Source organism: Dendrobates tinctorius, unplaced genomic scaffold (assembly GCF_039654945.1).
Source record: "Dendrobates tinctorius isolate UK_male_01 unplaced genomic scaffold, ASM3965494v1 ptg000129l, whole genome shotgun sequence".
Taxonomy (NCBI): Eukaryota; Metazoa; Chordata; class Amphibia; order Anura; family Dendrobatidae; genus Dendrobates; species Dendrobates tinctorius.
The window spans coordinates 30382985-30409891 of NW_027361797.1; the positions used below are offsets into that span (position 1 = coordinate 30382985).

General features: G+C 44.4%; 1 protein-coding gene across 1 annotated transcript in view; it reads right to left on the reverse strand.

The window, feature by feature from the left end:
• Positions 1-26907, reverse strand: part of ABCC1 (ATP binding cassette subfamily C member 1 (ABCC1 blood group)) — a 154091-nt gene that overhangs the window by 51467 nt on the left and 75717 nt on the right. Inside the window, exons 13-22 of the mRNA XM_073542907.1 lie at positions 22376-22522; positions 21272-21359; positions 18529-18598; positions 17321-17447; positions 16836-17012; positions 16346-16513; positions 15454-15628; positions 5951-6029; positions 5038-5155; positions 4728-4935 (exon numbers count right to left, since the gene is read on the reverse strand). Coding sequence (XP_073399008.1) covers positions 4728-4935; positions 5038-5155; positions 5951-6029; positions 15454-15628; positions 16346-16513; positions 16836-17012; positions 17321-17447; positions 18529-18598; positions 21272-21359; positions 22376-22522 — 1357 coding nt within the window. The remainder of the gene's footprint in view (positions 1-4727; positions 4936-5037; positions 5156-5950; positions 6030-15453; positions 15629-16345; positions 16514-16835; positions 17013-17320; positions 17448-18528; positions 18599-21271; positions 21360-22375; positions 22523-26907) is intronic.

Here is a 26907-nt window from a genome sequence, read left to right on the forward strand (position 1 = left end):
TAACGTTTGGGATTACATTTATCCGGCGCTCTACGCTTTGGGGTTTCCATCTAAATCTCTGCGTGGTGTGATTCTGATGAAATCCTGGAGGCATTCATTCACTATAATGAGGCAGCAGAATTACTCTGGACTCAGTCTAGCCTCTGTTCAGCATGGTCCTTCTCAGAGGCGCCCAAGACTGTGGTTGACAATTGTATTTTCGTCTGAACAGACGGACATCGCTGGATCACAGGTCCTATGAAGTCCACAGTGCCTCCATCTGCCTCATTGCAGGGAATCTTCCGTCTGAATCACATATTTTAGAGATTTACACGGAAACCCCAATGTAAACACTCAACGATTTTATTCTTCAGGTCGGTGCAATTACAGCAATACAAGATTTATAGCAGGTTTTTGCTTGGCTGCTGTCACACACTAAAAGATGCTTTTTATTGTGAAAAATAGTTTTTGCATCGCTATATTTTGAAAGCTATAATTTTTTCCATATTTTGTCCCAGAGAGTCACTTGATGGCTTGTTTTTTTGCGGGTCGAGCTGACTTTTTATTGGTACCATTTTCAGGCACATGACATTTTTTGATCACTTTCTAACTCGATATTTGTGAGGCAGGATAAACATAAAACAGCAGTTCGTTAATTGTGTTTTTTTTTTTTATTGCATTTTATTCCACTTTTTGTTCTGCATTATGATAAAGCATCATTTTTTGCCTTTTATTTGGTGTTCACAGAAGGAGTTAGCTTTTGGGACAGTTTTATAGGTCATGTCATTCCGGACACCGCAACACCAAATATGTAAAACCACCAGAAGAGACAAATGTTTAATACCGCCATATAAGGCAACAGCAATACTCAAAATCGATGGATGCTAGGAACTCTCCTTTTTCCCCATGGAAGCGACAACTGATCGGAGAGATTCCATTCGGAATCGCCGAACCATGACACACTGATTTAACAGTTTGAGATCCAGAATGGATCGCATCGTCCAGTCCTTCTTTGGAACCACAAAAAGGTTTGAATAAAATCCTCTGAACCTTTTGTGATGAGGTACCGGAATGACGACTCCGTCCCTTAAGAGAGCCTGAACATCCCGAAAGGAGTCTAGTCTTTCCCTTGGGGGGGGGGGGGGGAGGGAGGAAGGAAAACTATCTTGTATCCAGAGGACACCAGCTCCCTGACCCACTTGTCATGGACGACCGCGAGCCAGGTGTGGCTAAAGGAAAGAAGGCGACCGCCTACTCTGTCAGCGTCCGCCGGATACCGCAACAAGTCATTGGGTAGATCTATGAGATCTGGCTCCCCTGGATCCAGAAGCCCTAGGCTTCCAAGAGCGGTTAGGTTTGTATGAGACCTGGGAACCTCTGTCTCCGCGCGGAGACGGACCTGATCCGGAAGAGAAGGTAGAGGAGGACCAACCGGAGTTGTTGCGAAGAGATCGAAAGCGCGTCGGCTGTTGGTTGCGAAATGCCCGAACAGCCTTTTGTTGAGGATGAAATTTACTTTTTCCCCCGGTAGCATCATAAATGAGCTGATCCAGTTTCCCTCCAAAAGGATGACCCGTTTGAAAGGGGAGAGAAGTCAACGATCTTTTAGATGTGGCATCCGCCCGCCAGTCGCGGAGCCATAGGGCTCTTCTAATGGAGATCGCATTAGCGGCAGTTTGAGCAGCGCAATTGGCGGCATCAAAAGAGGCATCCACTACAAAGTCCGCTGCGTGAATTATCTGCCTGGCGACCATGGTTGCCTCCGGAGGAAGATTGGTGCCCTGGAAGGAAGTAATCAAGACTTCTGCCCAAGCGGCCATTGCCTTAGTGACCCAAATTGCCGCGAAAGATGGAAAAAGCACTGCTCCTGAAGCCTCAAAAACTGAACGGGCAAGGTAGTCAATCTGACGATCGGAGAGGTTTCTGATTGAGAAACCCTCAGAAACGGATAGAAGCATTTTTGAAGCAAGACGCGATACAGAAGGGTCCACCGGAGGGGACTGTAACCAATCCTTCATTAGGTCTGGATCAAAAGGGTATTTAGCCTGAGTAGACTTTTGCCCTTTGAACCGCTTATGCGGACGATCCCTATGTTTCTGGACAATTTGCTTAAAGTCCGGATGGCTGGTAAATAACCTGCGCACACGCTTGGTTTTCTTAAGTGAGATAGGGTGTGCTGGAGCGGGAATATTTTCCGCCTCCAACTTCAGAATCCTGTTGACTGATTCTATAAGAGAATCAAGAGACTCTTGATCAGTTGGGGGATTCTGAGGGGCTGACGTGTCAGATTCGAATTCAGAGTCGTGCTCTCTGAGAACTCCAGGAGAGAGCGAGAGACAGGAGTCGCAGATGCAGAGGCGCGAACGGGACTAGGGGACGCGTCATGGGTCCGCTTTCTAGAGACCTGCCCATCCCTAGAACGAGTACGGCCTCTGCTGGTGGACGGTTCCCGGCCGATGCCAGAGCCTTCCTCGGGGGGTAAGGACGCCTTCTGGCTTAAAGAGTCCTCCCGGAGGGAGAATATAACCTGGATCAGAGACTCCACCGACTGACAGGGACGCAGCCCATTCAGGGGTACTAAACGCAGGAGGCCCGTCAGCAGCAGCGGCGAGGGGCGATTGAGCGCAGGCCGGGTCACAGATTAGTCTGTGCACTGGGTAAGGCAGACTTGCAAGTGGTACACACGGTAAAAAACGCAGTGTGCTTTTTAGCAACCCGTTTAGCCTCCTTAGATTGAGACATAGCGCTCCTGAAAGGGTTAACGGCAGAGTCTGCTGCAGGGAACGTGCCGGGAAAGGGTTAAGCTTTAATCTGAGGGCAGATGCAGCTTACCCGGTCCTATGCTGTGTCCCCCGGGAGGAATAGCGGTGGCCCTGCGGTGTCACCCGGTATCCGGCAGAATGTTCGCCTCACAGCTCGTGTCCAGAGCAGGCTGAGGTAAAAAGATATGGCCCCCTGAGAGTAGAATTGCGCGTCTCGTCAGGGATGAGAGGCGCCAAGGCGGCGATAATAGCGTGGGTGGCACTATTCAAATTGCGGCCTAGTAGGCCGGAAAAGCCAGGGGCTAAATTTTTGAGCCTACCCGCGGTAGGCGGGGCGGCCCTAGTGGGCGGCGAGGGGGGGGGGGGCCGGTGCACTGCAGCTGACGCTACGTCAGCGCTTCCCCCCCCGGGGGCCAGGACCCGACCCCATACCTCAACTCCAGTGCGCAGCACTGTCCAGCCATCCATGCAGGCTCTCATCCTCCTAGGCTGATGTAGCAGAGCTGGAGGAGTTTTTAAAGGGCCATGCTCAATCGATCCTCCCTATGATAGGGGGATGGAGAGCTATGGGGCTGATTCAGGGCCTACGTAAGCGCTGTCCAGTCTCCTCTATTCCGAGCGCCTGCCCTCATATCCGAGGATTACCGGACTCCGGTCGTAAGGATCATCGCCAATACTGCTAGAGGAATCAGCCCCAAACATAGTAACATAGTTTTGAAGGCTGAAGGAAGACCTTATGTCCATCTAGTTCAGCCTATTTTTAGTGCAGCTGTTCTGCATTGTTGATCCTGGGGAAGGCAAAAAACCCACAGAGTAGAAGCCAATTTTCTCCATAGGGAAAAAAATTCCTTCCCCTAAGCTGGGTCAACCATCTACCTATAATATTCTGTTATATGTAACCTTCTATACTGTTACTCACAAGAAAAGCATCCATTCCTTTCTTAAATTCAGTCAGTGAGTTGGCCATCACCACTTCCTCAGGAAGAGAATTCCAGAGCCTCACTGCTCTTACCGTGAAGAACCCTCTTCTATGCTTTCCGTCAAAGAAAAGTGTACGGGGAGGTATACTCCGCGTGCTTGCCTGTTGTTGGTTCGGGGGAGAGCGGGCCATAGAAAGGAACCGTTGCCCCCTTCACTCCGGTAATTAAAAAATAAAAAAAAAATTTACAGAAAATTTCAAAAAAAAAACAAAAAACAAAAAACGGTGGGGTCTGAAACCAGACCCAAGTGCCTCCTACAGACTCTAAGCATGAACTGGAGATATCTCATCCAGCGAGAGGGTGTATACTGCAGGGGAGGAGTTACCTTTTTTTCTGGTTTACTTTGTGTCCTCCTAGTGGCAAGCAGGATAACACCCACTGTCTGTGTCCCACAATGAGGCGTAGGAGAAATTGTAAATTTTTATAATCTTCTATAAACAGCTTTTTGTACTCCTTTCTTTGTTTTGGAATACCAAATATGTGTACTTTTGTTTATTTTTACATAAATAAATGTATTTATTGGATTAATATTTTTCTTTATTTTGGGAATTATTTTTTTTTTTTTTTTTTTTTTTTAAACTTTAACTTCTTTGCTCTATCCCAGGATAGTTCATCAACTTTCCCTGCCCTGATCTAATTCTATACAATGCTTCTGCATTGCAGAGCATTAGATCTGCATCTCTCACACTGGTAGAAGTGTCTGCTCCTGCTCTGAGCAGGAGTAACTGGCCACCGTCCCTGGGTTATCCCGAAGCCATCTTTTTGCCAGGGGTTTTCATGGAGCCCATCGGCACAAAGCGATCGCGCTGAGCAATGGGAGGAGAGAGGGAGCTTCCTCCCTCTACAATGCTTCTCGATGGCGCTGTTACTATTGACATTCTGCAACTCGACTCCTATCCAAGTGGGAATAAAGCTTTACAGTGAGGTGTAAAACAAAGCCCAGTTATCAACCAAATACATTCCCTTCCCTACTCAAACAGTGGATGAGAAAGAAACCCATCCGAACCTTGTGACATCCCCAGGGCTCCATAGACGCTCAGTCGCATTTTGGTGTGCTGCTGCGTGCCATTGACCACAGTATCATCAGTCCACAAACTGAGCCAGTAGTTGGAGGCCAAGGAAGACACGTGATTACACAGGAACAGAATGACACTCAGGAAGGAAAGAAAGAGACCGATGGCTTTCATGTATTCCCAAAACACAACCAGTTTAACCTGCGGCAGAAAACAAGAAACATGGTGGAAACTTCTCAGATAAAACTTGTACTGCATCAGTGACAGTAAAAAGTGGATGGAGAGAACACCGTGCTCACTTACTCTGCCTGTTTTTGCCTTGTCAGCTTCGGTCAGCTTCCAGTCGTCTTTGCCCGATTTCTGGAGATCGGCCGTGCTGTTCTGCTGACCGGACTTTGTATCAGAGGATGCGCTCAACTGTCTAATAGAAAAAGGTGCACTCATTAAAGGGGTTGGTCTGGTGCTGCTGTTCTGCACCGGCCACGGATGCCATAACCACACATTCAGTACCTGACAAGAAGCGTGTATGATTTTCAGGGGTTCTGCTGATATCCTTATCTAATGAACAGGACAGATCGATACCTGTTGATCATGCACATGTCTTGGAAGGTATGTGGGTTTGTAACATTCTAAGGCAGAAGTTGTTTTATTAGAGGATTAGGAGGGGGCTAATAATAACAGATGCAGTGCATGGACAGAACCTAAAGAAGGTGTCAACTACTGGGACAACCCCTTCTGAATTCGTATGTCCCCCCCCCAGTAGAACACCACCACCTATGCTCACCTTGGGTGTTGGCGCTGGTCAGCACTGGCTCTCCCAGGAATAGAGTGACATATTCCCTGCAGCCAATCAGCGCTGCCCTCCTCTTTCACCTCCTTCAGGCAAATCAAGACATCCAGAAAAAGTGAGATCTGCAGCTCCTCTCTTCCTCAGGATGTCAATTACGTCCATAGGAGAGTGACGCCAGTGCAGACTGACTGCAGGAATTGCGCGACATAATGCCACATGATCCCCGGGAGAGCGCGTGCCAACGCTGCTTGAACAGCAGGTGAGTGTGTTATTTTACTGGGGTAAAACATAGGATGTAGAGTAGTGGACAAACCCTTTATGGACAACCTAGATATCATGGTCCATATTCTGACTATTTCAGCTCCATCTGAAATCAGCGCAACAAATCTAAAACTTGAAGCCGCTTATAGAAATTCCAAAACGTACCGATGTAAACTTTTCTCATTCCGTTCACCGACCAGAACTCCATTTTCCATATGTTTTTCTTCAGTTGGGCTTGGTACTTCTATGTGAAATGAAAGCACAAATAATTATGCATATGATAAGATAAAGTACGGTAACTATGCATTCACATGCAAAAACACGGCCGTTCCCTTTCACTGCAACTAGGCCTCTGATGCACCACAGTCATTAATGGCAAATCCACCAGCAATAATTACATATTACACATCCAGTACAGCATCTCCGACAACATCCTCTGAAGCAAGTACCTCTGGCCTAAAGATAGAACTGTGCGAAAATTATAAACATAAAATCAGCACTACTTTCTAACCACCAGTAGATGTAGAGCACATTTATAAAATTAAAAAAAAAAAAAAAAAAAAAAACACCCTTTTTTACGGTGCTATTTTAATTGGATACTGCGCTAATATTCCGTCCTGGAGGAAATTGTAATACAAAGGGGGGAAAAAAAAAAAAAAAAAAAAGTGTTCAGTACAAGTTCAAAATCTATTTAAAGGGAAAATCGGTCACCGAAGTTAGAGGCCTATGTAAATGGCCTGTGTCCGGTCCAATGGGCGGTTTTTCTTCTTCTTTCTCCACCCCATCCGTGGCCCCCGTCGTGATCTTTGCCGGTATTAGAGAAGTTCAACTCCATAGTTCGCTGGTGCGCAAAGTAATCTTGCTTCGTGCACGCGCAGTATGCTTTGCCCAACTGCAGGCAAAGCTGAAAATCATTACTGCGCATGCACCGGTACACTATGTCCTGGAACACAGTGAAATACTTCCGGGACATGGTGCACCGGCGCATGCGCAGTAATGATTTTCGGCTTTGCCTGCAGTTGGACAAAGCATACAGCGCGTGCGCGAAACAAGATTACTTTGCGCACGGGCGAACTATGGAGTTGAACTTCTCTAATACCGGCAAAGATTGCGGACGGGGGCCACGGATGGGATGAAGAAGGTAGAATTAACACCGCCCATCGGACCGGACTCAGGCCATTTATAGAGGCTGCCAGCTTTCCGTGACAGATTTTCTTTAACCCCTTAACCCCCAAGGGTGGTTTGCAAGTTCATGACCGGCAATTTTTACAATTCTGACCACTGTCCCTTTATGAGGTAATATCTCTGAAACGCTTCCATGGATCCTGGTGATTCTGACAATGTTTTCTAGTGACATATTGTATTTCACGTTAGTGGTAAAATTTCATTCAAATAACTTGCGTTTATTTGTGAAAAAAAGGAAATTTGGCAAAAAAATTTAAAATTGCACAATTTTGCCAACTTTGAATTTTTATGCCCTTAAATCAGAGATACGGCACACAAAAAACTTAATAAGTAACATTTCCCACATGTTTACTTAGCACAATTTTGGAACAAAATTTTTTTTGTTAGGAAGTTATAAGGGTTAAAAGTTGACCAGCGATTTCTCATTTTTGCAACACCATTTTATTTTTACGGACCACATCACATTTGAAGCCACTTTGAGGGGTCTATATGATAGAAAATACCCAAAAGTGACACCATTCTAAAAACTGCACCCCTTAAGGTGCTCAAAACCACATTCAAGAAGTTTATTAACCCTTCAGGTGCGTCACAGGAATTTTTTTGAATATTTAAAAAAAAAAAAAAAAAATGAACATTAACTTTTTTTCACAAAAAAAAAAATACTTCAGGTTCAATTTTTTAATTTTACCAAGGGTAACAGGAGAAGTGGGACTGCAAAAGTTATTGTGCAGTTTGTCCTGAGTACGCTGATACCTGATATGTTGGGGGGGGGGAACCACTGTTTCGGCACATGGCAGAGCTCAGAATGGAAGGAGCGTTGTTTGACTTTTTCAATGCAAAATTAGCTGGAATTCAGATCGGACGCCATGTCACGTTTGGAGAGCCCCTGATGTACCTAAACAGTGGAAACCTCCCACAAGTGACCCCATTTTGGAAACTAGACCCCCCAAGGAACTTATCTAGATATGTGGTGAGTACTTTGAACCTACAAGGGCTTCACAGAAGTTTATAACGTACAGCGGTACAATTAAAAAATCATATTTTTTTTCCCACAAAAATGATCTTTTCACCCCCAATTCTTATTTTTCCAAGGGTAACAGGACCCTAAAAGTCATTGTGCAATTTGTCCTGAGTACGCTGATACCCCATATGTGGGGGTAAAACACTGTTTGGGCGCATGGCAGAGCTCGGAAGGGAAGCAGCAACATTTGACTTTTTCAACGCAGAATTGGCTGGAATTGAGATCAGACGCCATGTTGCATTTCATATCCACAAAGAAAAGGATGATTATAATTGATACCATGTGTCCTAGTCATACTTGGCATATTTGCCATGTTGCATTTGTAGAGCACCTGATGTGCCCAAACAGTGGAAACCCCCCCCCCCCAATTATAACTCCATCCCTAACCCCAACACACCCCTAAGCCTAATCTCAGTCCTAACCATAGCCCTAATGGGAAAATGGAAATAAATACATTTTCTTTTAATTTTATTATTTTTCCCTTACTAAGGGGGTGATAACGGGGGGTTTGATTTACTATTTATGGCGGTTTTTATATTTGGCAGCTGTCACGCTAAAAGACGCTTTTTATTGTAAAAATAGTTTTTGCATCACCACATATTGAGAGCTATAATTTTCCCGTATTTTGACCCACCGAGTCATGTGAGGTCTTATTTTTTGCGGGAAGAGCTGACGTTTTTATTGGTATCATGCTCGGGCACGTGACATTTTTTGATCACTTTTTATTCCGATTTTTGGGACGCAGAATGAACAAAAACCAGCGTTTCATGAATTTCTTTTGGGGGGTGCATTTACACAGTTCCGCCTGTGGTAAAATTGATAAAGCGGTTTTAGTCTACGGGTCGGTACGGTTACAGCGATACCTCAGTTATGTTTTTTTTTAATGTTTTGGCGCTTTTATGCAATGAAAATAATCTTATATAAAAAATAATTATTTTTGCATCGCTTTATTCTGCGAGCTATAACTTATTTTTTCTCGTTTTTTGGGGGACAAGATGACGTTTTCAGCGGTACCATGGATATTTATATGCGTCTTTTTGATTGCGCGTTATTGCACTTTTTGTTCGGCGGTATGATAAATGATTTGTTGCTTTGCTTTTTATTTTTTAAGGGGTTCACTAAAGGGTTAACTAATCGGACAGTTTTATAGGGCGGGTCGTTACGGACGCAGCGATACCAAATGTGTACTTGTGTTTTGTTTTTTTTTATTTCCAAAAAATGAATTAGGAAATATTTTTTTTTTATTACTTTAGTTAGCGATTTTTTTAAAACTATTTTTACACTTTTTTTTTTTTTTTTTTTTTTTTTTAAACCTTATTTCGTTGTCCCAGGTGGGACATCACTCTCCTGTGCCAGATCGCTGATCTGTCACACATCACAGATCAAAGTGACAGATCAGCAATCTGTCACAGGCCTTCTCCTTGCCTGCGCTTTGCAGACATGAGGAAGCCAGCTCCCTGCAGGCCCCCCGAAGGTCCCCGTCGCCATCTTGGATTCGGGGACCTGGAGCCCCCTGCAGCAGCGCTGCACATTGCACTGCTGTGGGGGGCTCAGGGAAGCACGGAGGGAGCCCCCTCGCTGCCGATGCTTCCCTTTAACCCCCGGTACACCACTATCGTGTTTGATCGCGGTGTGCAAGGGGTTAACGCGTCGGGGCCGGTCCGTGACCGCCCCTGACACATAGTGCCGGGTGTCAGCTGTGATAATCGTCTGACACCCGGCCGCGATCAGCGGCGCTCACCACGTGGGCGCCGCTTATCACTGTGACGTACTATCCCGTCCCTGGGAATTAAGTCCCAGGGCACATGGACGGGATAGTACGTCACATGGCAGTAAGGGGTTAAAGACCCATGAATTTTTCAATTTTGTGCTCTCGTTATTTCCTCCCCTTTGTCCAACAGACAGAACCTTTTTTATTTTTCAATGGACAAATGTAGGGGGGGCTTTTCTTTTTGGCGGGGGGGGGGGGGGAGACAAGCGGTAGTTTTGAATGACACCTTTCATTTTTGCATATAATGTATTACAAATTGTGAAAACAAAATCCAAGGGTGATGAAATTGAAAAAAAGCAATTCTGCTAGTTTTTTGTACTTTGTATTTCTGCTGTTCATTGTGCAGTAAACATGACCAGACAACTTACAGTACTTTTTTGCGCGCTGAGCTTACATTATTATTGATACCACTTTAGGGTACATCTATTTTGAACACTTTTTTTTGCAGGTCTTCCTTTCTAATTGTTCTTAAGGTGCAGCTCCCAAAAAAATCCCAAACAATGCTATTCTGATTGATGGTTTCAATCATTTTATACTTTGATAGACAGAAATTGACAGCGGCATTTCAGTGGTTAAACTTCAGGGATCGGTGAAAACTCTTAAGAGCTTTAGTTACAGGCAGAGGCCGGCTGTGTAACACAGCTGGCTCCTGCCATGTATGATATGGACACAGCTCCTGAGAGATTGCTTTATACGTTCCTTATTGACCTATAAAGAAAATGTATGCCATAGGTCATTAAGGGGTTAATACATATTTTTTTTAACCAAAAACTGTGACAACGTTTGCAACTTTGCCCTGATCCATCAAGACCGGTGTTTTGTACATCAGTTTTGTTGAAGAGCGCTGGAGTAAGATACTCCTGTGACAACACCATGTTTATTCTAACTTATGCCAGACATACTATTCAGTAGGCTCAGAGACATGAGCTATTGTTCATATGAGTCTGAATGTTGACCCTTATTGTAGATTGAATCGACGTTTGCTGATTTGTTGAATGCTTGCTGACTACCTATTGTATCAGTCCTGGCAGCTTATTGTTCTATCCTTGAGGGACAAAGGTGCAGGTTAATTGAACAATCGATGTTTGTTAATGTGTTGATTCCCATTGTATCAGTCCATGCAAGTTGCTGTTCTGCAAACATTACAGGACAAAATATGCAGGTTAATTGAACGCTCTAACAACGAGACATGACTTCTTCCCACAATACCCCCAATCCTGTGGAAAAAATGCCTGAATAAGAGTGGTGATCAAAAAAAAAAAAAAAAAAAAAAGGGGGGGGTTACTGCTCTGTTTCCAGTGAGACTTTACAAGACCGCAGCCAAGGAACTATGGCTCCAACCGGAGGAATACAGATTTGATCCCCTGCCCCTCACTGAACCCATGGAGACATTTGGATAATCCAGGTTGGGACAATCAGATCACCTGGCAACATACCTCAATTGACTGTCAGCTTCCTAAGCTGGCCGCTACCTCTTCTCTGTGGGTGCCCGCCAAAAGCGGTGTGCTAACTGGCTGGTGTAGTCTAGCCTGGAAGCCATTTTCAGCGAGCCAACGTAAAGGTGAGGTGTCACTAGCACCATCTAATGTACTTTCTGGGAATGTACTATAATGTTATTGACTGTTAGTGATCTAATAAACTATTACCGCATTTTGTGATACCTTAGGGTAACCACTTTTTCAGACTGATAACATTTAGAAAAGTGCAGAGTTCCATAACACGCACATAATGCTTGAATTGCTTTGCATTTCTAAATTCCTAGACCCCAAAATTGAGGATGTACCTGATGGCTTTACTATATGGCAGTAAGTACAACAGTACATCCAAGCACCGAATAGAATACCACGCTGGTAGGTAGAGAAAATTACAATCCAGCTGCCACAAGTGAATGATCATGCATGGAAATACAAACATTCATCTAGAGAATCCATAGACTATCCTAAAACACAGAGGGCAGACAACATGCTTGAAGACAAACCTTCCTCTTCTTCCACTTCTGTGTGGACTGCAATCATGGCGGCACAAGTAAAGAAGAAGAGGCAAAGTTAGATCACACATCATGGCACGTATGCCACCATTAATATCAATGACCATGTGTGCCTATGTGCCTGCGGCTCTAGAACTATTTTTGTCTTTAGAGTTTTGTGGGTGAAACAGTCGTTTTCGTGCTAAATCAATGACTGCCCGTTAAACAGGGTTTTCAGCCCTTTCCCTTGGCTGCAGTCTGTTAAAAACCCATTTTAATGTAAAGGTCAAGTCTGACGCCAACACAAATATTTCAGGTGTTTTCAGGTCATTTCTGCAGTCAAAAGTATCTGCAGTATGTGCACAAGGCTCTGAAAGCACATGGATCAGTGGCACCTGTAAGCTGTATAGCAAACTGCTTGCCTAGGAACCTGCCACCGCAGAGGTGACCGGAAACCTAGCCAATGACACATCTCTATATATATAAAAGTGAATGTAATGTAATGTATGCATGTATGTATCACCAACCAATCACAAAGCATCTTTGTTTTTATCAGAGCTGTTCAAAAGAAGCGGAGCTGTGATTGGTTGCTAAGAGCAACAGTTTTCCTTGCAACCAATCACTAAGCATCTCTCATTTCACCAGAGCTGGTTAAAAGTAGCTGAGCTGTGATTGGTTGCTATGAGCAAGTTTTCCCACTTGACAACATCTCAGCAGACACTGACATGCTGGGAGAAATCTAGCATCCCCGGGAACATAAGCTCCCAGCCTTTGTCTGCCCCCCGGAAAGGAGCAGAGAGCACATGACAAATGAATCCCCCTGCCCATATCCCCATCACACATCCTCCATCCCGTAGGCACATCTTCCCTCTTAAAGGGATCATTGGTATGCAGGTCAGAGCAAATCCATCCAGGGATTTGGTTTTGACTCCAGGCCTCTCTTAAAGGCATCCCTGGTATGGAAGTTAGGACCGTTCCACTCAGCTATGTGGTTCTGACCCCAGGGTCTCTTAAAGGGATCATTGGTATGGAAGTTAGGGCAAATCCACTCTGCGCTTTGGTACTGATCCCAGGCCTTTCTTAAAGGGATCTCCTGTATGGAAGTTAATGCAAATCCCTCAATGCTCTGATTCTGACCCCAGGGTTCTATTAAAGGGATCATTGGTATGCAAGTCATGGCAAATCCACTCAGCGCTCTGGTTCTGACCCCAGGCTGACGGGATGATGTGGGATATTAGGGTTAGTAGTCCGGTGGCTCTGGCTGACGGAATGATGTGGGATATTAGTGGTAGTAGTCCGGCACCTCTGGCTGACGGAATGATGTGGGATATTAGTGGTAGTAGTCCGGCACCTCTGGCTGACGGAATGATGTGGGATATTAGTGGTAGTAGTCCGGCACCTCTGGCTGACGGAATGATGTGGGATATTAGTGGTAGTAGTCCGGCACCTCTGGCTGACGGAATGATGTGGGATATTAGTGGTAGTAGTCCGGCACCTCTGGCTGACAGGACGATGTGGGATATTAGGGGTAGTAGTCCGGTGGCTCTGGCTGACGCATTATAGTGAATGGCTATGCGGAGTGGGCGGGGCTCTACACTCAGCAATATAATTTATATATATCCATCCAACAATGTAGACCAGCTCACTCCTGTGAACCACCTGGAACCTCAGCTGACCTGGTTAACTCCGTTGTGCCCGGATCTGGATGTAGGAGTCCATCCATACAAATGTGAACAACGACAAAGCAAAGTCCAGCAATAACGTGAGCAATCCAGGATGCTGTTAAAAATGTTTTTTCTTTTTATTCATAAATCCATTAAAATGCAATGGTCCAAGCAGTTCAAAACAGCAATAACGCAGGAAAGTCGCGCAGATAGGACTACGCGTTTCAGCGGTAGAACCGGCCTTCTTCACGGTCCAGAATCTAATCTGCTTTCCAAACATGGAACCTTATATACATCCCACTCCCATCAGGGTAATTATAAACATATGTGAGAGACTTAAAAACATGTGCTATAAAAGCAGATCAAACATATAAACTATCCACATATTGATCAGTATACAACATGCATACAGATTATAAGAAAAGAATTCAACATATTGGAGAAAACTGAACTGCACATGATGCACAGTACCATTTAAGGCTATGTAAAACAAAAAAGGGCTGTGCACATGCTGCAGATTTTTCTGCGCAGATCTGGTGCAGAATAAAAGAAGCAGCATATCGCTTCTCCTGTGCGGCTCTGCACCTGCTCCATTATAGAAATCTGCAGGCAGTTTCCGCTGCAGATTTTTCTGCACGGCTCTGCTGCAGCTCTCCACCTGCTCCATTATAGAAATCTGCAGGCGGAAACTGCCTGCAGATTTCTATAATGGAGCAGGTGGAGAGCCGCACAGGAGAAGCGATATGCTGCTTCTTTTATTCTGCACCAGATCTGCGCAGAAAAATCTGCAGCATGTGCATAGCCCTTTTTTGTTTTACATAGCCTTAAATGGTACTGTGCATCATGTGCAGTTCAGTTTTCTCCAATATGTTGAATTCTTTCCTTATAATCTTTATGCATGTTGTATACTGATCAATATGGAGGTGGAGAGCTGCAGCAGAGCCGCGCAGAAAAATCTGCAGCATGTGATCAGTATACAACATGCATAAAGATTATAAGGAAAGAATTCAACATATTGGAGAAAACTGAACTGCACATGATGCACAGTACCATTTAAGGCTATGTAAAACAAAAAAGGGCTATGCACATGCTGCAGATTTTTCTGCGCAGATCTGGTGCAGAATAAAAGAAGCAGCATATCGCTTCTCCTGTGCGGCTCTGCTGCAGCTCTCCACCTGCTCCATTATAGAAATCTGCAGGCAGTTTCCGCCTGCAGATTTCTATAATGGAGCAGGTGGAGAGCTGCAGCAGAGCCGCGCAGAAAAATCTGCAGCATGTCCACAGCCCTTTTTTGTTTTACATAGCCTTAAATGGTACTGTGCATCACGTGCAGTTCTGTTGCTTTTCTGCTGCGGTTCTGCAGGGCCAAATCTGCTGCGGAACTGCACGGAGTCTGCACTGTGTGCACAGGGCCTTAAATCTTATGGTCAGGTTATTGGACATTCCTAATGTACTTTTCTCCAATATGTTGAATTCTTTCCTTATAATCTTTATGCATGTTGTATACTGATCAATATGTGGATAGTTTATATGTTTGATCTGCTTTTATAGCACATGTTTTTAAGTCTCTCACATATGTTTATAATTACCCTGATGGGAGTGGGATGTATATAAGGTTCCATGTTTGGAAAGCAGATTAGATTCTGGACCGTGAAGAAGGCGGGTTCTACCGCTGAAACGCGTAGTCCTATCTGCACGACTTTCCTGCGTTATTGCTGTTTTGAACTGCTTGGACCATTGCATTTTAATGGATTTATGAATAAAAAGAAAAAAAAAATTTTAACAGCATCCTGGATTGCTCACGTTATTGCTGGACTTTGCTTTGTCGTTGTGTGTATATATATATAGTAGTTAGTTAGTTACTATGCCCGGGCAGCGCCAGGCTCTTCAGCTAGTTTTCTATAAAAATGACTCCATTCTTTTGAGTACATTGAAAAGTTGCTTTCTGTTTTAACAAAAGCTCAAAAAGGAGTAGTCTAATTTGTTTAGTCGAGATCAACTTAAAGGCAATAGGACATCATTTACAGATCTGAAGTTACGGAATCCAGATTAGACGCTCACCTTGTCCATTGTTCTGCTCAGCATTTGCATATGTACGAAGAAATTCAGCAAATGCACCATCCTGCTTCAAAAGATCCTGATACGATCCAATTTCTGTGATTTTGCCATCCACCATCACAATGATGGAGTCCATTTGTGGCAAGTAGCTTACTCCATGTGTCACCAGTATGCGGGTCTAAGAAGTGGAAAAGACATTAATTCCTATAAATAAGGATATCAGACAAGTGGTAACAAAAAAAATCCCCACATCACAGCTGAGACTTGGGGCTTGTGCACACGACCAATTTTCTCATAAGAGTGCTCTTCGTGGTGTTCAAACCTATGATATTCTGCGGGGCTGTGCACACAGTCTATGGGTCCTGGAAAAAATGGGTCCAGACAGTCTATGGGTCCGTGTGAAAAAAATAAAATCGGACCGGACTCTGATGACATCAGAGTGCGATCCGATCTTCACGGATAGACAGAAAGGACAAGGTGGAAAGGTATTTTCTTTTCTATCCATCTATGAGAAAGACACAATGACAGCGCCCCCACACAATGACAGTGCCCCCACACAATGACCGCTCCGTTTTTCTAATATATAGAGAAATGGGCGGTGTGAATGTATCCTTAATGAAGATTGCAGACAGTCCCGTAATTCATGGTCTGCATCACGTGGTTCATGCTCCTTATCTACAGCTACAAGGATCACATTAGGTCACACACAGTATATCAGACATATGAGGCACACTTACCCAAGGACTGGTGCTTCATGATTCGGTCTAGCTACAGGTGTACTCGTGAAAATGAGCCAAACTTCTTAAGAACACTACGCCTGTACATAGATTTGGCAGCATGCGAGTCACAAAACCCTAATCTACACCATCTGTCCTCCCCATGTATGTACACTCACCTTATCTTTAAGAAGACCCTTTGGACCTATAACTTTGTCAAATATGTGTTTCCCGACATGTGCATCCACGGCAGACAACGGGTCATCGAGCAGATAGACATCAGCATTGCAATAGACAGCCCGGGCGAGGCTCACCCTCTGTTTCTGTCCTCCAGATAGATTCACGCCCTGGAAAAAGGACACCTCTTTTTAGCTCCTCCAAGAGCTCATAAAACGTTAGGCAGAAGGTAACGTCTGTTTATCGTCAGCGCACCATCAATAAATGTGAGGCTGGTGATACAAAGTATTAGGGTGAACTCACACGTGGCAGATTACAGTGGATGACGTTTTACATGCCGCAGACATATTCCATGCAAAACAATGAGCGCAGTCAAGATTTTCCTTTCTTTTCAACGTAGGCGTATCCTCAGCAAGAAAATTACTATGTCGATTTTTTTCTTCTTTTTACCTCATCGACATCTGCAGACTAAGTGACAGGTAATATACCAACCTTTTCTCCAATTTCTGTTCGGTCTCCAGATGGCAAGATCTCCAAGTCTGGCAGCAAAGCGCAAGCTTCCAGGACTCGCTTGTATAGAGGCTCCCTGCGCTCTCTGCCAAACATAATGTTGTCTTTCAGAGAGGCATTCTGGATCCAGGCCTGTTGTGGGACATAGGCTATGCCACCCTAAGGAAGGGAATAAAAGGAAATCCATCAGCTTAGTTGCACTGGGATGATAAAAAATTAATGGGTTGCAAAAGTGGACCTGCCCTTTACATATAGGAGGTGGCAAAATCAACATGCATTGGTGACTAGCGATGAGTGAACGTGCTGGGATGAGGTGTTATCTGAGCATGCTCGGGTGCTAACAGTGTCTTCTGCGTGCTTGAATAATATGTTTGAGTCCCAGCGGCTGCAATACATGCAGGGACTGCCTGTTTGTTGGACAATCCCTGCATGTGTTGTGGCTAACAGATACATAGATATTGTTTTACCTTCACTGATACAAAGCCTTCTTTCTTCTCCATCTCGCCCAACAGTGCAGACAGTAAGGAAGACTTTCCGCAGCCAACCTGGCCGACCACTGCGATCAAGGAGCCATCGGGGATGGTGACGTTTATTCTGGATCAACGAGACAGTCAGACGAGCTCAATAAAATTCAGACTTCGTTTCAAAGTCTCCTTCTAAAAATCCTAAATTGCACCATCCGTAACCTGATAGACTTAAGTGGGTTTACCCACAAGGTCGGTGAGAAATAATTCCAAGCACATGAACGCCGATCAAGTGTCAAAGCGGTTGTCCCCATGTGTACATTTTTTTTGTACTATTATGTTTGTTTGTTGTTTTTTTTAAACACTATCACAAACCGTGCATTACTCACCTTCGCCGGGTCCAGGGCTGTGCCTCCCTCACTGCTTCGGTCTCAGTTGTTTGGCCGCAGCATGTAAAGGGACGTAAATATCAATACAGTCAATGGCTCAGCTGCAATGCCTATGTAGATGGCAGAAGCCACGGAGGTCAGCGATTGGCTGCAGCGATGTCGACAGGTCAAACAACTGAGCCAGGCAGCGGCACGCACTGGAACAAATGAGGGCAAGTAATGCAGAGTTTTGAGGGGTTTTTTTTTTTTTTTTTTTACAATCACCTGTGCATATATTTCCTGAAAAGGACAACCACTAATAAATAAATATTATATATATATATATATATATATATATATATATATATATATATATATATATATATATATATATATATATATATATATATATATATATATATATATATATATATTTTATTTATTTATTTAAAAAAAAAAAAAAAAAGTTTACTCACCCTCCCCAGATCCAGTACCAACTGATGTCCAATATTGTTTGCAGCGCTGACGTCATGTTGGCAGCACTGCAGCCAGTGAGTTCAGTGGCTGAGGGGCTCCTGCAGTCAACTCAGAGATCTGATGAGCTCAGTAACTGTCTGCAGCACTGTTAACACCACATCAATGCTGAAGGCAATAACCGACAACAGGAGCAGCAACAGAGACCAAATGCTGGACCCTGGAAGGGTGAGTATACCCAGCTTTTTTTTTTTTTTTTTTTAAAGAGAGAGGGAAAGAAGTTTTCAAAAAACCATTTTCATAATGAGGAGCTGCTATTTTTGCACAAAAAAAAAAAACATGTTTTTATAAAAGCAGAAATAACCTTACTCTTTTAGTGATGGAGGATCATTCTTGGACCACGAGAAGGTGGCGCTCCTCATGTTAATGCATCCTTCAGCTAAGAGAAAAATAAATTACAGTCCGTTCTGTGTTTGTGTCTGAACTCATTAGCAATAATATCCACTTAAACCTTCTACCCCATCCCATCTCCCAAAAATGAAACCTTAAAGGGACATTTGCACTGCACAATTTATCATGAACGCGTCTCGCTAGGAATGAACATTCAGGATGATCGTGCAGTCGAAACACGCTGCCGACCACCCAACCAACGAGGTTTTGCCCAAAACATAATGGTTCTCGGCAGCACATCATCCTGTGTAAACAGGACTTGAGCTGCTGAGAACAATCGCAGTATATAAGCGATGAACGATCACTCAGGGCTCATCTGAACTGTGCTCAGCCCGTGTTCTCAGGCTATAAAATGACTGCTGGTCAATAATTACAGCAGCTGATGGGCGATCATGTAGCGCCGCCAGTGTGCTTCTGTAAACAGGCCTTTAGTTTGTCACAGATTATGAACCAATTTGCAACCTTTTTACGCATTTACACGTTCTCGCCATATATCATCGCCATTAGATGAACGTTGGCCAGACCCGCCATTATCAAGGGGATAGATCAACAATCTAATGTGTTAGGGGCCTTCAGATTCTCTCTGCTCTTCCCACTGAAAACCCCTGAATGCGTGGCTGACGATTGGGATATGGAGAATGTAATATGGCACCTGTATCTGGGCCTGGATCGTCCTTTATCTGTGGTGCTGGTCAGGCAGTGTGGAGGTTGGACCTGAAATGTCTGCATGGACCTGGCTAACCTTTATCTGCGCTTGTCCTCTGGTGCCATAGGAACGATTTTGAAATGCTTGAGGTACAGTGTGCATGTAATGAGGTCTTGCTTTTATACATTTAGGAGGCCGCAATGGCACAGCGAACATAAAAAACGTAGAGTAGGACTCCCCATACGAGACTGCCTTGACGTGGCGGGGTAGCTCATACAATTGATCAATTTTTTGCTAAATGTCTCATTTTTGAATACAGATAGAAACCAATGTGTGTTTTCACACTTTATGTATTACGTTCTGACCACAAGCAGCGCTGGCTTCTCCCCCTCTTTTTTCTTGATATTGGTTTTGTGGCTGACCACCACTGTAGCCGTGCGCGCTGGGTCATGTACGCTATTCTTTCGGTTTTCTTAGTGATTGATCTAGGCTGCTGTTCACATTAACAGCGGCCCTGCCCTGCCCTAGGGTTTATTTGATTACGCACCTGTATCTGGGCCTGGATCGTCCTTTATCTGTGGTGCTGGTCAGGCAGTGTGGAGGTTGGACCTGAAATGTCTGCATGGACCTGGCTAACCTTTATCTGCGCTTGTCCTCTGGTGCCATAGGAACGATTTTGAAATGCTTGCGGTACAGTGTGCATGTAATGAGGTCTTGCTTTTATACATTTAGGAGGCCGCAATGGCACAGCGAACATAAAAAACGTAGAGTAGGACTCCCCATACGAGACTGCCTTGACGTGGCGGGGTAGCTCAAACAATTGATCAATTTTTTGCTAAATGTCTCATTTTTGAATACAGATAGAAACCAATGTGTGTTTTCACACTTTATGTATTACGTTCTGACCACAAGCAGCGCTGGCTTCTCCCCCTCTTTTTTCTTGATATTGGTTTTGTGGCTGACCACCACTGTAGCCGTGCGCGCTGGGTCATGTACGCTATTCTTTCTGTTTTCTTAGTGATTGATCTAGGCTGCTGTTCACATTAACAGCGGCCCTGCCCTACCCTAGGCTTTATTTGATTACGCACCTGTATCTGGGCCTGGATCGTCCTTTATCTGTGGTGCTGGTCAGGCAGTGTGGAGGTTGGACCTGAAATGTCTGCATGGACCTGGCTAACCTTTATCTGCGCTTGTCCTCTGGTGCCATAGGAACGATTTTGAAATGCTTGAGGTACAGTGTGCATGTAATGAGGTCTTGCTTTTATACATTTAGGAGGCCGCAATGGCACAGCGAACATAAAAAACGTAGAGTAGGACTCCCCATACGAGACTGCCTTGACGTGGCGGGGTAGCTCAAACAATTGATCAATTTTTTGCTAAATGTCTCATTTTTGAATACAGATAGAAACCAATGTGTGTTTTCACACTTTATGTATTACGTTCTGACCACAAGCAGCGCTGGCTTCTCCCCCTCTTTTTTCTTGGCAATGGAGAGAGGTAGCTGGCCAGAATATAATCAATGGCTAGTAATAAGTCAAGAGATGGAACGTAGTGGGATCAGACTGCGCATGGCTTGCTCGTAGCCTCGATCATAGAGACAGTCCTACATAAGAGCTGTAGGCACAAAATGGTGGGAGAATTTGCCATCAAGACTAGTAACATTGCTCTTTTTTTTTTTTTTTTTTTTTAAAGTATTTATGAAATGATACCCATGGTAGCTAAAATATAAAGGAAACATGTCAGCAAAAAAAACAAATAAAAATAAAAAAGGTCATCTGCAGGTAAATACAGCTTTACACATGTGCAGCCATCTAATTGGTAGTGTGAGTGGCTGCGGGAGAAAATACATTCATTTTCTCACTTCCAATTAAGATTTATGCAAATATTTAAAATGGCATTTCTCTGCATATTACCAGGTACACTGAGCTTTTTTTTAGCTCATCGGTTCCCTTTAAGTATCAGTTATAGTACGGTATTTACCTACACAAATTCTCAAAGAAATGGAGGAAGACTTACAGCTTCTCCGCTGCTCTCGGACGATGCTCTCTGGCTCCAGCTCCTCGTGAGATAGGAACACCCGAAGACGCTTCAGGGAGACGCTCGCCTGGAGAAAAAGCACATTACGTCTAGAACTCGCTACTCTGTTCTTCTAAAAGCTTTATTTTTCTGGCCATATAACAATATGACACTTGTTTTTCTGCGGGAGGAGTTGTAGTTTTGAACCACACCATTCATATTTTACCATACACTCCATGACAGAAGTTATGTCGCTTATCCATGTTATGCAAATAAAAGCTTATAACCTGACGTTAAATTCATCCATTGGTTGTATAAATTATTCTTTTGAAAGCTGAAACCCTCCGAAATGTGGTTTAGGTTAAGAAAATAAATTGCCATCAATGCAGAAATATTGATCATTTAATGGACACAGAATGGTCAGATTCCAAGTCCATAAAAATTTTCTCGCCATTTTCCGAGACCGGTAACGTTTTCATTTTCGGGATCTTGGGTTGGGTAAGGGATTATTTTTTGCACCGAGCTGACGTTTTTATTAATATCACAATGGTTAATTTTATTATAATGCTGCAGAAGCCAAAAACAAAACAAAAAAAAAAAAAACTACTTCTGGAGTTTTGATTTTTTTCTTCTCTCTTTACGCCAAAAATCTCATAAAACGGTGTAGTAAAAATGATGGCATTATGCCGCTCTGGTCTGATCGTACACTTGTAAAAAGGGCCAAATGCCAGAAACTGAGTAATGCGAAGAGAAGACCATGATGGGAGACGGCACTTGCAGGGGTGGATATATAATTGGAGCAACCTGTGCAGCTGCACAGGGGCCCAAGAGGTAAAGGGGCCCATTTATCAACGAGGTGCTATTTTGCATTTTTTGGAACTCTTGGGCTGCAAAGGGCCCATATATTGGTCTTGTTCTTCCTTTTCGGTGTCTGCCAGAAGGCACATGCCTACTGTCAGTAATGTCGGCAGCCGGTGTCGAGCTATTACTGTTACAATGCTTTTTGATAGCACCCCCTGCAGATTCTCTTCTGTCCACCAGCTGCTCCACAGCGCCAGGAGCTTTCCAGCGCAAACGTTTGGGTACGCCGAATTTCTCCCTTACCTGCACCATGCTGCTGATCACCATCGGCAGCATGTTTAATGGGAATCGCAGGATATTAAATAAAGCCAAGGACACAAACGCCTTTTCAGCATCCAGAACATTGCTTTCATCACTGAGCACATAGACAGCGAATGTCGACAAAGCGACCTAAAACATGGAAGAGAAAAACGACTATTAGAGCGGCTAAACCTGCAATATACAGGGAGATATATGGAAGACAGCGTGAAAACATCATAGAGGAGCGCCATCAAAGGCAATCAGTACGATACGGAGGGTAGCGGCTCATTCACCTCCTCACACAGGACCGCTGTGGACAGGACCGAGTGCACATTTGGACATCCCCGGCCCCCGCTCCCTGCCGCCTGCCTTCACTCATCCCCGCACTAAAGTAAACAAGAACCCGGCCCAAGAGCACTTTCCATTTACGATGTTCCACTTATAAACACCTTTGAATGGAACAAGACATATTTTATCCTAACGTGGGCATAATCTATCGGCCGCACCAGAACAGCAGCTGTTATTTCGGGATTCAGGGAGGGGGAAAAAAAAAAAAAAAAGGTAGGGAAGACAAAAAGGAGCTGACAGTTCAACGCCACCTTTAATATCGACCCTACCATAAAAAGAGAAAGCCTGCGGAGGGGGATTATTGGGTGCAAAGAGAAAACCTCCATTGGGGAACTGATCAGGAAAGATTTATGGCGAGGGCCATCGCATGTGTTTAGATAATGGCTGTGCGCTGGGACAGTCTGGTTTTTGTTAAAAAAAAAAAAAAAAAATTACACCCGTCTCAACATCTTTCACAACCTCCATGGCTGGATGCCTCATTGTAAGGCTACGTTCACACAACCCTCTTTTCGGTCAGAATGCTGTCGGTGAAAAAACACTTTTTTTAAATTCACACATGAAAAAAAATAAGCAGCCTGCACTACGCTGTTCAATATTTTCGGATAAGACATGCCTATAACAAAAAAAAATAAATAAAAAAATATTTCAAATAGTCGGGTGGCCCAACCTGTAGATCTGTCCGATTTCAAAACACAAACTGCATACATCTACTGTGTAGATATTTTAGACCTGATGAGACTGGTGAACTTACTAAGAAAATCCATGTCAGAATGGCTGTATAGACCTAAAATTACAATTCGTATTTTAGTAAAAAAAAGGGGCAACTTTCATGCCATTCATTTTTTTTTGTTCAAAGCAAGTACACCAAACTCATCAGTTCCAAGTGATTCATTTAATAATGGATGAAGTGATATGCACCAACATTGGGCACCCTGCGTGACCATGTTAGTTTGGAAAGATGTGCCTTTCTCGTTTCGATGGGTCTTATTATAGGTTTTTGGGGAGTGAAGAGGGGTAGATGAGGTCTTCACTTTACTTTGGTTAGCAGGGTGCACACAACCTTTGTGGTTCAGACTTCTCACAGCCCTCGCCATTCATCTGCAGCGACCACTTTACAAAATAAAAAAGGGACCAACCTGACAGAGGCCACAGGACTCAGGATATGAGATACTGAACATGTTAATGTGGCCTTATGGTGGCCAGACACTAGCTGTGTTGTATTATCATACTTCCACTGGAAACCACCACCATGTTAAGCTGGCTTAGCATTAAGAGAGGACGTACATTTAAAAGGGACTGTCAGTACAAAATGACTGTTCAAACAAAGCACAAGCGCTCAGTGCACCTTCCCACCTACTTGTTTTCCCCTCTAGATCTGCTCTCGTCTGGCTCCTGTAAACCAGAGCTGTTGATCAAAGATGAGGAGTGCAAAATTAAACATGTTTTTCAATTGCTGTTAAGGAGTTAATTCTTTGTCCCAAAAATCAGAATAAAAAATGAAAAAATATATTATGTACCCCAAAATGGTAGCATAAAAAAGTGTGTCCAAGTAGGAAAAAAAAAAAAAAAAACCTATACAAATCCAGTATCGCTGTAATTGTGCTGATCAGACGAATACCACCATGGTTACTTACCGGTAGCCGGTTTTTCCGGAACCCATGACAGCACCACATGAGAGAGGGATCCGCCCCGCCAGGACAGGAACCTACTGAAACATAAGGGGCGGCACCTCTCCCCCGCTTCAGTTGGATTACAGAGCATTTGAGAGGACTCCCCGGTTAGTTACATTTTTATCCAACACCACATCACACAAATACACCCGACTATTGTGCACACCCAAACGGTGAAAAAAGGGGGGGAATGTACGGGTGCTGTCATGGGTTACGGAAAAACCGGCTACCGGTAAGTAACCATGGTGGTTTTCCCTTCACCCATGACAGCACCACATGAGAGATTCTGGAGACTTCGAACACCTTAGGGAGGGACCACCGCTTGCAGCACCCTTCTACCAAAGGTCAAGTCAGCAGAGGAGGACAGATTTAGTCTATAGTGCCTAAAGAAAGTTGAGGGTGAGGCCCAGGTAGCGGCCTTACAAATTTGCTCTATTGATACCTCTGCTTTCTCAGCCCAGGAGGTCGCCACGGCTCTGGTGGAATGAGCCTTGATGCCGTCAGGAACCGGGACGCCACTAGCTGAATAGGCTACACTAATGGCCTCCCTAATCCATCGGGCAATAGTCCCCTTTGACACTCCATAACCTTTCCTAGCACCCTGGAAGGCTACAAATAGGGACTGGGACCTCCTCCACTGGCTGGTTATAGACATATACTCTACTAGGGTTCTTTTAACATCTAGGCTATGAAACTTTTCCTCCCCTGGGTTTTTCGGATTCTCGCAAAAGGAAGGACAATCTCTTGGTTTCGGTGAAAGTTAGTTACTACTTTCAGCAAGTAAGCAGGGTCTGTTCTCATAACCACCCTATCCTGGTTTATCTGGGTATATGGTGGGTTGACTGAAAGGGCCTGTAAGTCACTGACTCTACGTGCCGACGTTAGAGCTACCAAAATGATGGTTTTTAGAGTGAGATTTTTAGTTGAAATCTGCTGTATGGGTTCAAACGGCTCTTTCGTGAGGGCTTCCAGCACCAGATTTAGATTCCATGGAGCTATTTTTGGTAAGGAAACTGGCCTAGATCTGTGGCAAGATTTTATAAACCTGGCTACCCATCTGTTTGCCGCTATATTGCAATTGTATAATGCACCCAGCGCTGAAACCTGCACTTTGAGGGTATTAACCGCCAGGCCTAGCTGTAGGCCTGCCTGCAAGAACTCCAAGATGGACTCGATTGGGGGTTCTTGACCTAACGGTTTTCCCAGGAATTGTAGGAATTTTTTCCACGTTCTGCCATATATGTTGGTTGTTATTGGTTTTCTACTTTTCATTAGAGTAGTCACCAACCCCGGGGAAAACCCTTTATCTCTCAAAAGTGACCTCTCAAATTCCACGCCGTCAGATGGAGCCCCTTGACTTGTTTGTGGAATATCGGCCCCTGAGCTAACAAATCTGGAATCTCTGGCAGTACCCACGGGTCCGAGAGAGACATCATTTGTAGTAGAGAAAACCACGGTCTTTTCGGCCAGAACGGGGCTATGAGGATTACTCTGGCTTGCTCGTCTCTTATCTTTTTTACTACTGCCGGGATTAACGCTACTGGGGGAAAGGCATAGCTCAGCTTGAACAGCCACGGGATTTGTAGAGCGTCCACTGCCCACGGGTTTTCCCCTGGGTTTAATGAGCAGAACCTTCTCACTTGCCGGTTGCTTTTGGTGGCAAAGAGGTCGATTACTGGCTGTCCCCATAACTGTACTATCTTCTGGAATATTACACGATTCAAGGCCCACTCTCCCTGTTTTAACTTGTTGCGGCTTAAAAAGTCGGCTTGAACATTTTCTGTCCCTTTGATATGCAGGGCTGTTAGGGAGGCTAGGTGTTGCTCTGCTTTGAGGAAGATTCTTTTGGCTTCGTCCATTAGGGAGTTTGACCTTGTCCCTCCCTGGTGGTTGACATACGCCACTGCCACCCTGTTGTCTGACATAATTCGGACGTTTTGACCCTGTAACCTGGGAATGAATGCCTCTAGGGCCCTGTTTATCGCTCTCAACTCTCTTAAGTTGGAGGAAGCTTTCTGCTCTATGTGACCCCAGGACCCTTGGGCCATATGTTCTCTCAGGTGTGCCCCCCATCCCGAGGAGCTTGCGTCCGTCAATATTACATCGGACACGGGCCTGTGCCACAAAATTCCCCGTTAAATTTGTGTCGTCTAGCCACCAAGTGAGAGAGTCTTTCACCCTTTCGGAAAGTTCCAGCTTCCCTTCTAAACGCCCTTTCAATCGTCTCTGGGCTGACAAGATTTCCGCCTGCAGTTGTCGGGTATGATACTGTGCCCAGTTGACCGCTGGGATACAGGCTGTTAGCGTGCCCAACAGGGACATTGCCCTTCTTAGGGTCATGTGAGGATGCTGTATTGCCGTAAGGGTCATTTCTCTCACCTTCTCTAGTTTTTTCTCTGGCAAGAGACAAACTTGACGGTCGGAGTCCAAGACGAAACCTAGAAACGTTTGTTTCCTTAGGGGTTGAAGTTTTGATTTTTTTAAGTTTATCATCCAACCCAGTCTTTGCAGGGTCTC